This window comes from Radiomyces spectabilis (genome assembly GCF_025331425.1).
Source record: "Radiomyces spectabilis strain NRRL 2753 chromosome Unknown BYT42scaffold_16, whole genome shotgun sequence".
Classification (NCBI taxonomy): Eukaryota; Fungi; Mucoromycota; class Mucoromycetes; order Mucorales; family Radiomycetaceae; genus Radiomyces; species Radiomyces spectabilis.
The window spans coordinates 30,870-44,313 of NW_026251941.1; the positions used below are offsets into that span (position 1 = coordinate 30,870).

The window sequence follows — 13,444 nt, forward strand, 5'->3', positions numbered from 1 at the left end:
CCACTATATCGATCGCCCCTGTCGTCTAAGTTACGAGTCAGTGGCTGATTACTTTACAAGACGTCTCAGAAAGGTTTATTTGAAAGGGTATGTAGTGTTTCAGAAAAAGGCACAAATATTAGTGGAATCGACGTTAATTCCAGCTGTACAGCATATCGTTTCGCCGACGTAGAACATCGCGTATTTGAGAATGTGTCAGCACGTCAATTCCCAGCTGCTCCAAGGCTGCTGTTAGTTTAAAGGATTGAGATGGATCATTCAAAAATGTCATGAGGGCTTCACAGCATACAGTAGGGTCGTGCACTGTAAGGCCGTCGTCCGTTGCCGCCGTGCCAAAAGGCAAAGTCAGCAATTTGATCGCTTCTTTTAACCTATGCATCATTGTTTATACCAAAGGTACAATTAAGAATTGCATAATATATTACCTCTTGGTGTAGTTTTCGGGTTTGTTGACCCATCGTTTAGTGACTTTCCACAGACCCAGTCGCAGATCGGCTTCCAACTGCAATCCGTCATGAACAGAAAACTGGGTGTTGGTAATGATATTGCGCCAGTACCATTCTTCAATTTCTTTAGCAATGTTACGATAGATCCGAATAAAGGCGGTGTTGGGCAAAGTCTGATGAAGATACCCGCAAGTTAAACGAAGATCTTGCAGTGGTTTATATAATTCGGAAGAGATTTCTGTGGGAACAGCATCGCCGGACGGCTGCCACAGTGGGTTCCTTTCGAATTTGAGAGAGTCAAAGACGCGTTGAGAAAGTTCACCGTACAGTGTTTTCTTACCTTTTAGAGTAATCGCGTGTAGCTGTGTTCCATTCCCGTACAATCACTTTGACCATGAGCTTTTCTGTCCGTTCGCATAATCGCTGGAAGGAAGCCAAAGGGGCTGCGAATACAGAGTCATTGGCCGTCTCGAAAAGTTTCTCCAAGCGTGGTACAAACAGACTGTCCGGCGATTCATACTGGTTCGCCATTTCTTGGAATAATTCTGGGTTTTGATTCACTTCAAACTGCAAGTCCAGGAAGAGCTTGTTTCCGAAATCAGAAATGTTTGGCGCAAACCACATTAGATCCACATCTCACATACGTGTAACTTATTTTACGCGTTACCTCGTCATCTGCCCAGACACGCAACACTTCGCTCACAGAGCACGCACTGGTCCACCAGCGATAGATACGGTGCAGAACAGCAACGACACCTCCCTGCTCTGAAGACATGATCACACCCGTGACCGCATCGGGAAGACCTCCAGGCACCGGTACAGATCGTATCAAACTGACGGCTTCCAAGGAATCAATAGCTGAGGAAATACGGTACTTGTATCCATCGAGAAGTCCAAGCTGGATATCAGCGAAAAACCGAAGTCTTTGTTCCAAAGAAGGCAAGAGCTTATAAGCATCTATACAGCCATTGGTAAGTAGGCCGTTCGGATATGTCATTTGTCGTCGCTGGGAATAAAATCGTACCGGTAATACTTTCCAACAAGTTGATCAACTTGGCTACAGACTTGGTCGCCTTAACAGATCGTGGATCTGAAGCTTGCTGTTTATATGACGATATAATGTCTTCATTTTCATCCAGCTCAAAGGCATGCGCATCAAGCAGGATATCATCGTACCGTGTACGTGCAACTGTAATAATGTGGGTATGAGTACCAGCTCTGAATCGAAGGCGTTCCTATATCCAACCTACATGTCTTTTCTGCCTGAAACCATGCATCGAACCATTCACGATTTTGAAGGATGACAGCGGATGCTGTTTCGCGTTGAACATTCTTTTCAAGCGTAACGTAGGCGAAATCGTCTTGCAACAACTGGTCAAATGTTAAGATTTCATGGACTGTATGACTCAAGTAGCTTGGATGATCCAAGAGTCGCGGTATATCGTTCCGTAATTTCCGAGCAACATTCACGAGTATAGCGCGGATGAAATGGTCTTTCACCGATATCCGTATTTGTAAATGGTCGGATGCACGATCGACGATAGGTTGGACAACGGTCATTAAGAAAGGTATATGCGCTGCGATGGTATTCTTTACATGGGTAAGATACCATTCGGGCTTGATAAAACAAACGTATGTGAGTTTCATATTCATTACGATACATACGAGGAAAAAGATTTCTGTACCTTGTCCAGACGATTGGTTGGCTTTGAGCCTTCAAAATGGAATCGGAAACGTAGTGAGATGGCTTCCATCATGATGGAAACAGGTGCCAATAAGTTGTCTCCAGTAAGCTCTTCATGATCGCTTGATCTTTACATAGTTTAGCAACCTGACGTATGACAATCCACACAATGTTCTACACTTACGATGTCTGAAGTAAAAGAAGGTTAAAGAACGCTTGTTCGAATTTGTCAAGTTTGGCTTTCATTTGGGGTCCGTAAGGTGGTTTGATAGGAGTTGGCCATGAAAGTCCCTCTAACGTTGCTTCAAAGTTCCTGATAGAAGCGTGCATTACCAATCAGAAGTCGTCCTTAAAATCAAGCTACCCCACTTTGTGCTTACTTTTTCAACATGGCATTCAAATCTTCCCACAACTGCTTTCGAGAACTCATCAAGTGTAGCTTGACCTCCTCGTAGCAAGCTTGCTCCCCGGCCTGATCCGCGATATATTGACTAAATTTTACCATTTGTACGTAAGGAGCAATAGCCGCTTCTGGATCGGTGGATACCAACTCTCGCGCTTGCGCACTACGCACAGATCAGTCATTACTTTCTCGCCCAGTGTGCATCAACAAGTGGTTTTACCAGAGCTCGGATGAGACAAGTAAAGCTTTTGCATAGCTTTTTGCAATTTGCAATGCCTTCAACTTGGTTTCAATTCGTTTTAATTTCGCCAATAACTGACTTTGCAGTGTTGCCCCAGCTTCCGATGAAGCTGGTGAGTCGTGCTGTTTGCGGTACTCTTGTAGATTGTGCTGTGACTCTGTCAACGAAGCATGCAAATTCGCTAATTGCATTTGCTGGCTCTTTGCTTCATCAAGGCATTCTTTCAGCACTTGCTGCGTTTGCTTTCTAGTATTGTTGAGCTGTTAAAAACGTGGCGTTAGACAACTGGAAGGACAAGGACGGGTTTACTGCATCCTACATTATCGTCTAGTTCTGCTTGTCGACTGGTTCTTTCGTTCAGCAATCGTTTTAATACATCAAGTTTCAAATCGTTTCTACTTGAAATGTGCTCATTGAGGAACTGTGTTCCTGTGCTTTGTATAAGAGACATTAGGTTGGGAAATCGCGTGCAGGGTGCAAGGTTGCAACATCTTGCCTTATCGACCTTTCGCATTTGAACTCCGATCCACGTTCCATGAAAGCGGGACAGAATAAGCCACTGTCGTTTTGCCAAAGCCTGTAGGCGAATTAAGGTGCGTCAAGGCAAAATATGGTCAACTGGGAGTAAAAGAGAACGCTCTGATTTTAGCACATTAACGTCAACCGTAGGACAATGCTATAATACGCAGCTGTCAACAGCGCGATGTCCCTACCTCTTACTGATGCATTAAATATCAAGATACCGGTCTTAGATCCATCAACGACTGGTCGGGAAGGAGCAAAAGGGTTTATAGGTCCTAATTTATGAATTTCCATATTGCATTGTAGAGGATTGACATTAATATAGCAAAGTTTCGTCAAGATTTGGCTAAAATATGCCTCATATACGTTGGACTTTGTCTGACGGAAGGATTTACTGGTAATGGAATCTTGAGTAAATTATGACAGAGGGTGATGATTATTATGTAATAGTGCTCACTGTGCATTTAATTGACTCAAAAATTAGCAACAGGCAAACAATGTGTGGTGGTGGAACGTGCACGACAGTCTGCAAACCGTGACTGTGGAAACAATCATTGAGCAGCAAAAGGGTGCACCCTACAGTTCCTACAAAACAAAAGTGCATCCTACAGTAATTTCATAACTAGCGTAAGCCGTTTACGTCAAAGTTAATTACTATGAATCTAGGCTAACAATCCTTGAATCGAAAAAATGGCGATCATATTGGCGCATAAAAGTTTGTACGCGATTTACAAAGCAATTGTGCATTTGGCTGCTTTTTTTCAATCACCGCAGTTCATGGGACTTGATTAGACTTATGACAGCAAAATCAAACATCCGCGATCATCTTTATTATGAACAAAAATTCTATCAAGAAGCTTACGGCGAATAATGAGCTCATTAACACCAAGTTTGAGGGCTATAAACTTCAGCCTTTCCCCGAGGAAACTAATCTCTGTCGTACTGCGCTCCCGGGAGGTCGACTGCAGATCAACAAGCTTCCGCATAACAACCGCATGGGATTCCGAGAATTGCAAGCGCGCATTCGTTTCAGTCATTTGGCCGACGGTTTTCCATTAAACGATCATACGGGCACGGCATTTTACGTCGACGATGAATATGCTGTCGTTATGATTCTCTTTGATAAAGTAAGCATGTCACTACTTGGACTAATTCATATAGTGCTAATTGCTATTGCTGCCAGGTGACGCGATCGACCGAATTCTTTCAAATAGCTCAGCTAGTAAGACCGCTGAATTCGGTTCCCAGTTATACCATACCCGATCAAGAAATTCCATTGGAGTCACAGTATCCCTCAGTCATTGCGCTAAATTCGGGACTAGTGCTCGCATGTAACGGCATTGGCGATATCGAGCTCATTGGTCTCGAAGCGAAATCCGATAATACCGTGGCTGGTGCCGTCGTTGCATCAGCCTCCTACGAGGGAGACACCACCGAAGGCATGACCCCTGTTCCTTGCGTTCTCTTATCAGCTAAAATCATCAAGGAAAAAATCGTCATGATCGTCCACAGCCGGGCTAGCGGAACAAAGACTGTTTTCAACATTGCCACGCTCGAAATGGATCTTCCCAACGCGTCGTCCGTTCGACGCGCCGATGGTGTTTATGAATCCAAACTCACTACGCTGCACATTCAGCAAGGACCTGAAGTACCCGTCTATCACGCCATCACCAACGACGGAGATCATTGTATTCTGGGCAGCGAAGTGCGATATGAAACAATAAGAGGATTAGCGACCGATGCTGACGTGGAAATGGAACCGGTGTGTAAAACCGATGGGGTTGCTCCATATGAATGGATGCAAGACGACTCTGAAATTTCGATGGAATTTGCTATACCAGTGGGGGTGTCAAAGAACGCCGTGACATGTAACTTCACGCGTGATCATCTCAGCTTAATCGTCCAAGAAAAGAATTTTACACTTTCGTACCCGTTTCGCAAGTTGTGGAGCGCGATTCGACCTGACGAAAGTACGTGGACAATTGATTCCACTGCAGGAAAGCTCACGGTTTCTCTGGCTAAACATGATGAGCACACACGATGGCCGCATGTATTTGAAATGGATGATGGCAACCTTGAAAAGGTGGATCCCAGCCGTTTACAAACCATTGCCGAACGACTGGAAAAATTTACATCAGATGTTGACGAAGAAAATCCTCCGACGACTGCGTTTGTGCAAGCGATGCAACACCCGGCAGCCACCGACATGGATGAGGATATTGACGAAGGGCGCGAACCTGTCTTATTTGTCGTTTATAACCGACATGGACAAAAGGTCGACGAGATCTCATCTGGCAATAATGAATGGATATGTCGTTCCTTCGATACCCATCGACATCATCGCGTTCTACCTACGTTTTGTGTCAAAGACGACGTCGATGGTACCGTGTACGCCCTCAATTTCGAAGATGAAGAGTTGAAGGCAAAGCATATTGCTACATTCAACGCATTTGCTTTCGTGCAAGCTTCCAAGCGGGACAGTCGGTTTATTCATTATGATTTATTGAACCAATTTGTGACTATCGTTGAAAGTACGCGAAATGCTTACATCTATTATCGAAGCGGCGAGAAAAACAATGTGGAAAGGCAAACATTGGTGGACTTGACCCAAGGCCATGCTACCGATGTTATTGGGGCTCAATTGATCCTGGACCGGCTTTTGATGGTGCTGACAGAGGATGAGATAATCGTCATGGAGATTTAAAAATGGAAACTGGTGATGAATCATCTTATTGTAATGCACTCCAAATATGAAACATAGTCTAAACCTCAAGGGTCTTTCTCCGCCCGAAACCAGAAGTCGAACCCTTGCATAGCGCGTATATTTTTGCTTTGCTTTCCATCGCAACCTTTTTGTACTTTTATTTCTTTTTCTTCACTCTACATAATATACTATGGGCAATTCAGATCTTAACACGTTGTGCATCAACACTATTCGCACACTCGCGGCTGATGTCGTGAGGGCTGCTAACTCTGGTCATCCAGGTATAATAATATTTTCATAAAAAAAAGATGACGCGTTCTGCAGGCTTATCTCTAATGCATGAACGTTCATTTGCAAATTAGGCGCTCCTATGGGTTGCGCGCCCATGGCTCAAGTCCTCTTCAGTGACTTTGTGAAAGTGACTCCTCATAATGCCCATTGGGCTAACAGAGACCGCTTTGTCTTGTCCAATGGTCACGCTTGTGTCCTTCAGTACATTCTCCTCCACTTGATGGGCTTCAAGCTTAGCATGGACGACTTGAAGAACTTCCGTCAAGTCGGTAGCTGGTAAGGACTTCAAAACTTTTGACATTACTACATATAACTAAAGAAAATTTGCTGCAGCACCCCTGGTCATCCTGAGCGCGGTCATACCGAAGGCATCGAAGTGACCACCGGTCCTCTTGGTCAAGGTAATTGAGAAAAGCATCTGTGGCGCAAAAAGGTTTCAGTGACTGACCGGACTCTACTTTTTGTGATAATTAGGTATTGCCAATGCTATTGGCTTGGCTATCGCTGAAGAAAACATGGCCGCTACCTTTAACAAACCCAACTATGAGATCTTTAACAACTACACATACTGTATCCTGGGTGATGGTTGTATGCAGGAAGGTGTCCAGTCTGAAGCTTGTTCCCTTGCAGGGTAAGATATCTAAAAAGGAAACCTATATTTTAAGCCCATGACTTACCATGATCACTTCAAGTCATTTGCAATTGGGCAAATTGATTGCGCTTTATGATGATAATCATATCACTATTGATGGTGATACGGCTGTTTCCTTCACTGAAGACGTGGTTAAACGTTTCGAAGCCTACGGTTGGCACGTGCAAGTCGTCGATGATGGTGATAGCGACCTCAACGCCATTAAGAAAGCCATCGAAGCTGCCAAGAAGGTCCAAGACAAGCCCTCGCTTATCAAGGTCCGCACCACCATTGGTTACGGCTCGTTGTTGCAGGGTGAGGAAAAGACCCACGGTAGCCCCCTCTCGGAAGACGATATCAAGCAGTTGAAGAAGAAGTTTGGTTTCAACCCCGATGAGAAATTCGTCGTTCCCCAACAAGTCTATGAACACTTCCACAAGCGCGCTGAGGAGAATGCCAAGGCCGAAAAGGCCTGGAATGACCTTGTCGAAAAATACTGCAAGGAATTCCCCGACGAGGGCAAGGAACTGAAGCGTCGTTTAGCTGGTAAGCTTCCCGACGGATGGCAAAAGGCTTTGCCCAAATACACTCCCGACGATGATGCCATCGCTTCTCGCAAGTTGTCCGAAGCTGTCATCAACAAGTTGGCCGATGTCATTCCTGAATTGATCGGTGGCTCAGCCGATTTGACCGGTTCCAATAACACCCGATGGAAGACAGCTGTCGATTTCCAACCCGTAAGTGACATAATTTCTTTTCCCTAACAACGATGGTAAACCAACAACATCTCATACATCCTTTTGAATTAGCCGAGCACCAAGCTTGGAAACTATGGAGGTCGTTACCTTCGCTACGGTATCCGTGAACATGGTATGAGTGCCATTATGAACGGTATCGCTGCTTATCAGGGTTTGATTCCATTCGGCGGTACCTTTTTGAATTTCTTGACGTAAGTAGTGGTGCGACGAAGAAGGAATAATGCAAAACCGTGGTTGACTGATTTGATTCTTGGATCATTTACAGTTATGCTTGGGGTGCTGCTCGTCTGAGTGCCTTGTCCAAGCTTCGTGTTCTCTACATCATGACTCACGATTCCATCGGTTTGGGAGAAGACGGTCCTACCCACCAGCCTATTGAAACTTTGGCTCTTACGCGTGCCACTCCTAATATGTACACATTCCGTCCCGCCGATGGTAACGAAACTTCCGGTACCTATCTCGTGGCCTTGGAACGCAGCGATCATCCCTCCGTCTTGGCTTTGTCGCGCCAGAATCTTCCCCAGCTCAAGGGTTCATCGATTGAAGCTGTCCGCAAGGGTGGCTACGTTCTCGAACCCGAGTCTGACGAAAACCCCGACGTCATTATTGTCGCCACTGGTTCTGAAGTCATGATCGCCAGAGACGGTGTTGGTCTTCTGCGCAAGGCCGGTCTCAAGGCTCGTCTTGTCTCCATGCCTTGTACCGAATTGTTCGATGAACAGTCTCTCGAATACAGACAATCTGTGTTGCTCAAGGGCGTTCCCGTGGTCTCCGTTGAGGCCCTGAGTACCTTTGGCTGGCAAAAGTATTCTCACGCTCAAGTTGGCATGGTTACTTTTGGTGACTCTGGTCAGTTCACAGATGTCTACAAGAAATTCAAGATCACGGCTGAAAACGTCGCTGAAACGGCGCAAAATGCAGTCAAGTATTTCAAGCAGCACGGCAGTGTTCCCGAGTTGTTCCCTCAGTTTGCTCCCTGTACATAAAAAAAGATGTAGTTTATACAACATAACTGAAAATTTTACATTACTTGAATAAATGAAAAATATGGATTTTTCTTTCCTTTAGTTGAAAAAGATGAAAGATACATGACACTCAAGTCAGCAATTTAAAAAAATACTTGCCAATGAGGGACGCCTTAGTCAAGGGTGGGAAAAATTGATCGGGGAAACATTTTAGCGATTTATCAAAGTCAATGCTTGATAAAGGCGCAACCCACATTAATATGTCGTTTCGTTGACCTGTTATGTTTCTTATCTCCCGTTCTTTGTTTGGCGTTTGTAGACAGGCGAGGCCTTGTATAGCTCGCAAGTTTTCAACTACTCATGTCTACTTCCGTAATCTCCCTTCGGAACCATTCATTGAAGGACCTCTGGACGGCATTCGCGTGCTGGATTTAACGCGAGTATTAGGTACGACTGAAACGCTTTATTATACTCGAACAATGCGCTCTGAAACCGTTTCGTAGCTGGACCGTATTGCACCATGATGCTTGGCGACTTGGGGTAAAGGAGTAATCCATAGGCAAAGCCATACGTTTGATGGTGCTGACGTTCAATAGCGCCGAGGTGATCAAAATAGAAAATCCAAAGGGCGGCGATGATACACGAGCTTGGGGACCCCCGTTTGCAGAGAATAAGGATGCCACCGATAAACAACGTCCCGAGTCTGCATACTTTTTATGTGTCAATCGTAACAAAAAGTCAGTTACAGTAAATATGAAAACAGAGGGTGGTCGACAAATTATCTATGATCTTGTCAAGCACTGTGATGTGCTGGTGGAGAACTATCTTCCCGGCAAATTGGCCTCCATGAAGCTCGGTTATGAAGATCTAATCAAGATTAACCCTCGGTTGATCTATGCTTCGATTACCGGTAAGCGCGAAAAATTGTCACTTTCACCAAACAATGAGTCTTGACAAAAAGGTGTAACAGGTTACGGTCAGGACGGTCCCTATGCAGATAAACCGGGATATGATGTGATCATTGAGGTAAGACTCTGGAAAAAAGAAAATGGTCGCAGACACACAATCAGGATATCTCAGCAGTAAAGCATCATCGGCCTTCCAAATATTAACGAGAGGATCACTTTCTGCAGGCAGAAGCTGGTCTGATGCATATCACTGGTGAACCAGACGGAAAGCCAGTCAAAGTGGGCGTCGCAATTACTGGTAAAAAACACATCCTCAGAGCGCTATTAAAACACGAGATCATTTTTCATTCATTGTCCTTTTTTTTGTATGCACTAGATTTGACTACCGGTTTATATGCACAGAGCTCTATTTTAGCTGCGCTGATCAAACGTGGCATCACAGGTCGTGGTCAACGAATTGATTGCTCATTACTTGAATCCCAAGTAGCTTCATTGGCAAATATCGCATCCAATTATCTGATTGGTGGCAAAGAAGCACAGCGTATGGGTACATCGCATCCTTCCATTGTTCCTTACCAAGTGATGCCTACAAGAGATTCGTTTGTCATGATTGGAGCAGGAAACGATGGTCAGTTTGCCAAACTGTGCCAACGCATGGGCATGGAGCATCTTTTGCAAGATACCCGGTTCAAGACCAACGTAGATCGTGTGCGTCACCGTGTAGAACTGATTCAGGCATTGGAAGATCGACTAACCCAGGAAGACTCATCTTATTGGCTTGAACAACTCAACGGAGGCGGCTTCCCCTTTGCTCCCATCAATAACATCCAACAAACGTTTGAACATCCTCAACTCATGGCACGCGGTTTAGTCCAGGAAGTGGAGCATGAAAGAGCTGGAAAAATAAAGCTTGTTGGTACGGTTTGGACAAGCTCGAACGCTGAAACTTGGTTGATACAGATGAGGACGATTTTTAACATGCATTTCACTGGTAGGGCCACCTGTAAAATTCAGCGACTTCAAGCCGACGATCCGACTTCCGCCCCCTGTGCTTGGAGCCCACACAAATGAGATTCTTACCGATGTGCTAGGATATACGCAAGAAAGTGTGCGTTCTCTGCGCGATAATGGTGCGATTGGAGAATAAAGTAGATAGACTTCTTCCAAATTTTTATTCTTTTCCTCCGAAAAGAACTAGTCTAATCGCTTTCGCGACTTGTGGTAGACGAGTATCACCACGGATCATTTGCCATGCGTCTTGATAAAATCCTACTCGGTAACAGTGTCTATCCACGAACGTATTTGATCTTTTGTTTCTTTGGTTTCGCGGGGATGGTGGGGGAGGGCATATTAGCATTCATCTCGGCCAAAGTGGGGAGACCTTGAGCCTTGCGCTGTTCATCCACCACGGCTTCAACTTCGCTCAAACGGGCCAATGGTGACAGGATGCTCTTTGGTAATTCGCTTTCCTTCTGCACCTTTGGTAATTTCTCAGCGATGGCGTTAAATAAGTCCTTGCCTATTAAACACGACAAATCAGTCATCGTTATTCATTTCCATGGATGGCGTATACGCTTACGAGAAGTGATTCTTTGGTTGATATAAAAGTTGTTTGCAGCCTTGATTTGTACGCGAACACGGCCCGGGTTGCCCCAATCACGAGGGTGTTTCTTGCCCTGCAAAAGTAGAAAGAGACACATGTTAAAACAAGTCAACCAGCATAATAATCAGTCAACCTAGGTACCTCGTAAACAACGGATAAACCCAGTTGCTGAACTGCCAATGCCATATGATATGCATGAGGGTTCTTGACTGCCTTTTCTTTTGCGATTTTGCGACCTTCTTTCCAAGACTTGTCACTGTCAATGTAACAAGGGTACACACAGACCCAACTATATACCATGCTGCATTGAGAACCACACACATACAAGTACTCAACAACTGTTAAAAAGTCTTACTCTTTATACTCTGAAGGATCCATACGTCGTACACCTTGAGGACCCGTGGCTACAGCAATGGATGAAGAGGATGATTCGGCGGGAGGAGAAACATATGAACTACGTGCTGGTGCTTCGTTCACTTCGCTTGGTAAAGGAAAATCCATATTGTCAATGTCGATATCCTCATCGTCGTCTAAAAAGACCGGATTTTTCTGTGTCTCTTTGAGCTTATTTAACATGGACATGATGGATAATTATGAAGAGGGTGAAGAACGGTTTTCCTTCGGCAATGGCAGCAGACGGCCTTTGGAAGTTATATGACTGCTTTTGAAAATGGGAAATTCGCCAATTTGTAACTGAGGGCATTGGATAGTCATGCAGACGGGTTTTTTTATCCACTCTTTTGCTTCTCGTTCCATTGTTAATTCATCATGGCTGACGGTACATTACGCAGTCAAACACTCATGATTGGCCGAACAGGTTCTTCGGTTGTATCCTACCAGGTACGTATAAGAAACCCAACTTCTTCTCGTCGTGTGCCGCAGCCGGTACTAAAAGACGTGCATTAGGAAGAAGACGCTCAGTGCCCCGTATGTAAGAGTGACAAATACCTTACTCCCAATCTGAAACTCTTAGTATCGCCATGTTTTCATAAAATGTACGTTTGACTAAATCTCTATGTGATTCGCCTGGCTCACCGTCGCTGTTAAATGGTTAGGTGCGAATCGTGCATTGATCGGTTGTTCAGTGCTGGTCCCGCGCCATGTCCGCTTTGTCATCAAGTGTTGCGCAAAAATCAGTTCATGTCCCAAATCTTCGAAGATCTCACTGTGGAAAAGGAAGTTCGGATACGAAAACGGGTTGGAAAAGTGTATGATCGCCAAAAAACGTGCACAGGGTACACTTCAACTAAACAGGAAAGCTTCGATCTGTGTAGGTTCAATAAGCGGCCCGAAGATTTTCCCAGTCTGCGACTCTACAACGATTATTTAGAGATGGTCGAAGATATAAGTAAGTGATTTGATCAACCTGTGTATATCTTTACAATATTTGATTCACGAAGAACAAAACTAGCTTTCAACCTCATGAACGAAGTGGATGTCGCCGAAACCGAAGCTCGAATTACCGCATACGAGCTCGAGAACAAAGAAAGCATTGCAGAAAATCAAGCACGATTAGTAAGATTCATTGATGTCGGGATGATTGGATAAAAGTAGGAGTCATATTAACCCAAATTCTCGGCTGTTTCTAGGCAAACGAGCAACGATACAGTTCTTACCAAGACGAGCTTGAAAAGCAGGAAAGAGAGCAGAAACGAGAGGATTATCTGCGACAACTAGAAGAAGAGCGAAGAGAAAAGGAATTGGAGAAAGCGGAACTTATCAAAGAACTAGTGAGTATTTCCAACAGTTGGGAGCAAAAATGAACGACTAGCTAAACATGCTGCAATCACACAGGCCACCTCCAATAAATCGGCACAAGCGGTGTTAGCCACACGAGCGACGGCTTTGAAACGATCATCAGCATTACGGCAGCAGTCGGAGAGCAACACACCATCTCCGCGACTGAATATGCCCTCATGGCTGATCGCAGCAATGGATACTGATACCGAAATGAAAGAGGCTGAACTAGCTAATTTTGATCCTTTTGGCTTGGAGTACGATTATTCCTGCGGATTCGAAGTTCGGGAAAATTACAGTGACGCGTACGTATTTCCTGTGATCCATATCAATATGATGTCGAATGCTGATGTCTATCTTGAAATAATCTTTTAGCGCGACGGATTATCTTAATGGGAACAAGGCAGCTCGAGCTGGAGGATATGCGCCGAGATTTGCGTACCAACGAGCCCTCAACTCGGCATTTGCTGGTATTCTGTGTCCACCGATCCAAAACCCATAATTGCCACTTTTTGGCTTCAATGTAACGTTCATGCTTCCCCCTTTTCCTG

The 13,444-nt window shown here is 44.7% G+C and overlaps 6 protein-coding genes across 6 annotated transcripts; 4 read left to right on the top strand and 2 right to left on the bottom strand.

Annotated features, from left to right (window-relative positions):
- Positions 1–46: 46 nt before the first annotated feature.
- On the bottom strand, positions 47–3,163 carry BYT42DRAFT_136840 (TIP-1 family-domain-containing protein). The gene is made up of 11 exons (XM_051562226.1): positions 3,094–3,163; positions 2,754–3,034; positions 2,511–2,696; positions 2,315–2,443; positions 2,132–2,258; positions 1,697–2,063; positions 1,471–1,635; positions 1,114–1,403; positions 787–1,031; positions 426–725; positions 47–371 (listed from the first exon to the last, which is right to left on the bottom strand). Exons 2-11 carry the CDS (start codon positions 2,963–2,965, stop codon positions 134–136), a joined length of 2,259 nt encoding a protein of 752 aa, XP_051418748.1. The 5' UTR covers positions 2,966–3,034; positions 3,094–3,163; the 3' UTR covers positions 47–133.
- A 966-nt stretch (positions 3,164–4,129) lies between these two features.
- BYT42DRAFT_549719 (uncharacterized protein) lies at positions 4,130–6,000 on the top strand (the record flags this gene model as incomplete). The annotated part of the gene is made up of 2 exons (XM_051566088.1): positions 4,130–4,423; positions 4,480–6,000. The coding sequence occupies 2 exons, from the start codon at positions 4,130–4,132 to the stop codon at positions 5,998–6,000; spliced, it is 1,815 nt and encodes a 604-aa protein (XP_051418749.1).
- Positions 6,001–6,173: 173 nt separating this feature from the next.
- BYT42DRAFT_600566 (transketolase) lies at positions 6,174–8,746 on the top strand. Its single transcript, XM_051571003.1, has 7 exons — positions 6,174–6,281; positions 6,363–6,567; positions 6,625–6,692; positions 6,766–6,922; positions 6,984–7,659; positions 7,732–7,871; positions 7,946–8,746. Exons 1-7 carry the CDS (start codon positions 6,191–6,193, stop codon positions 8,664–8,666), a joined length of 2,058 nt encoding a protein of 685 aa, XP_051418750.1. The 5' UTR covers positions 6,174–6,190; the 3' UTR covers positions 8,667–8,746.
- A 419-nt stretch (positions 8,747–9,165) lies between these two features.
- Positions 9,166–10,700, top strand: BYT42DRAFT_505001 (CoA-transferase family III domain-containing protein; the record flags this gene model as incomplete). Its single annotated transcript, XM_051564999.1, has 6 exons — positions 9,166–9,185; positions 9,242–9,555; positions 9,616–9,671; positions 9,779–9,851; positions 9,930–10,469; positions 10,549–10,700. The coding sequence occupies 6 exons, from the start codon at positions 9,166–9,168 to the stop codon at positions 10,698–10,700; spliced, it is 1,155 nt and encodes a 384-aa protein (XP_051418751.1).
- A 139-nt stretch (positions 10,701–10,839) lies between these two features.
- BYT42DRAFT_595794 (signal recognition particle, SRP19 subunit) lies at positions 10,840–11,738 on the bottom strand (the record flags this gene model as incomplete). The annotated part of the gene is made up of 4 exons (XM_051570879.1): positions 10,840–11,072; positions 11,133–11,229; positions 11,298–11,445; positions 11,512–11,738. The coding sequence occupies 4 exons, from the start codon at positions 11,736–11,738 to the stop codon at positions 10,840–10,842; spliced, it is 705 nt and encodes a 234-aa protein (XP_051418752.1).
- A 93-nt stretch (positions 11,739–11,831) lies between these two features.
- BYT42DRAFT_136909 (CDK-activating kinase assembly factor MAT1-domain-containing protein) lies at positions 11,832–13,432 on the top strand. The gene is made up of 8 exons (XM_051562227.1): positions 11,832–11,996; positions 12,063–12,151; positions 12,212–12,364; positions 12,431–12,504; positions 12,568–12,671; positions 12,746–12,886; positions 12,951–13,198; positions 13,269–13,432. Exons 1-8 carry the CDS (start codon positions 11,925–11,927, stop codon positions 13,393–13,395), a joined length of 1,008 nt encoding a protein of 335 aa, XP_051418753.1. The 5' UTR covers positions 11,832–11,924; the 3' UTR covers positions 13,396–13,432.
- Positions 13,433–13,444: the final 12 nt, after the last annotated feature.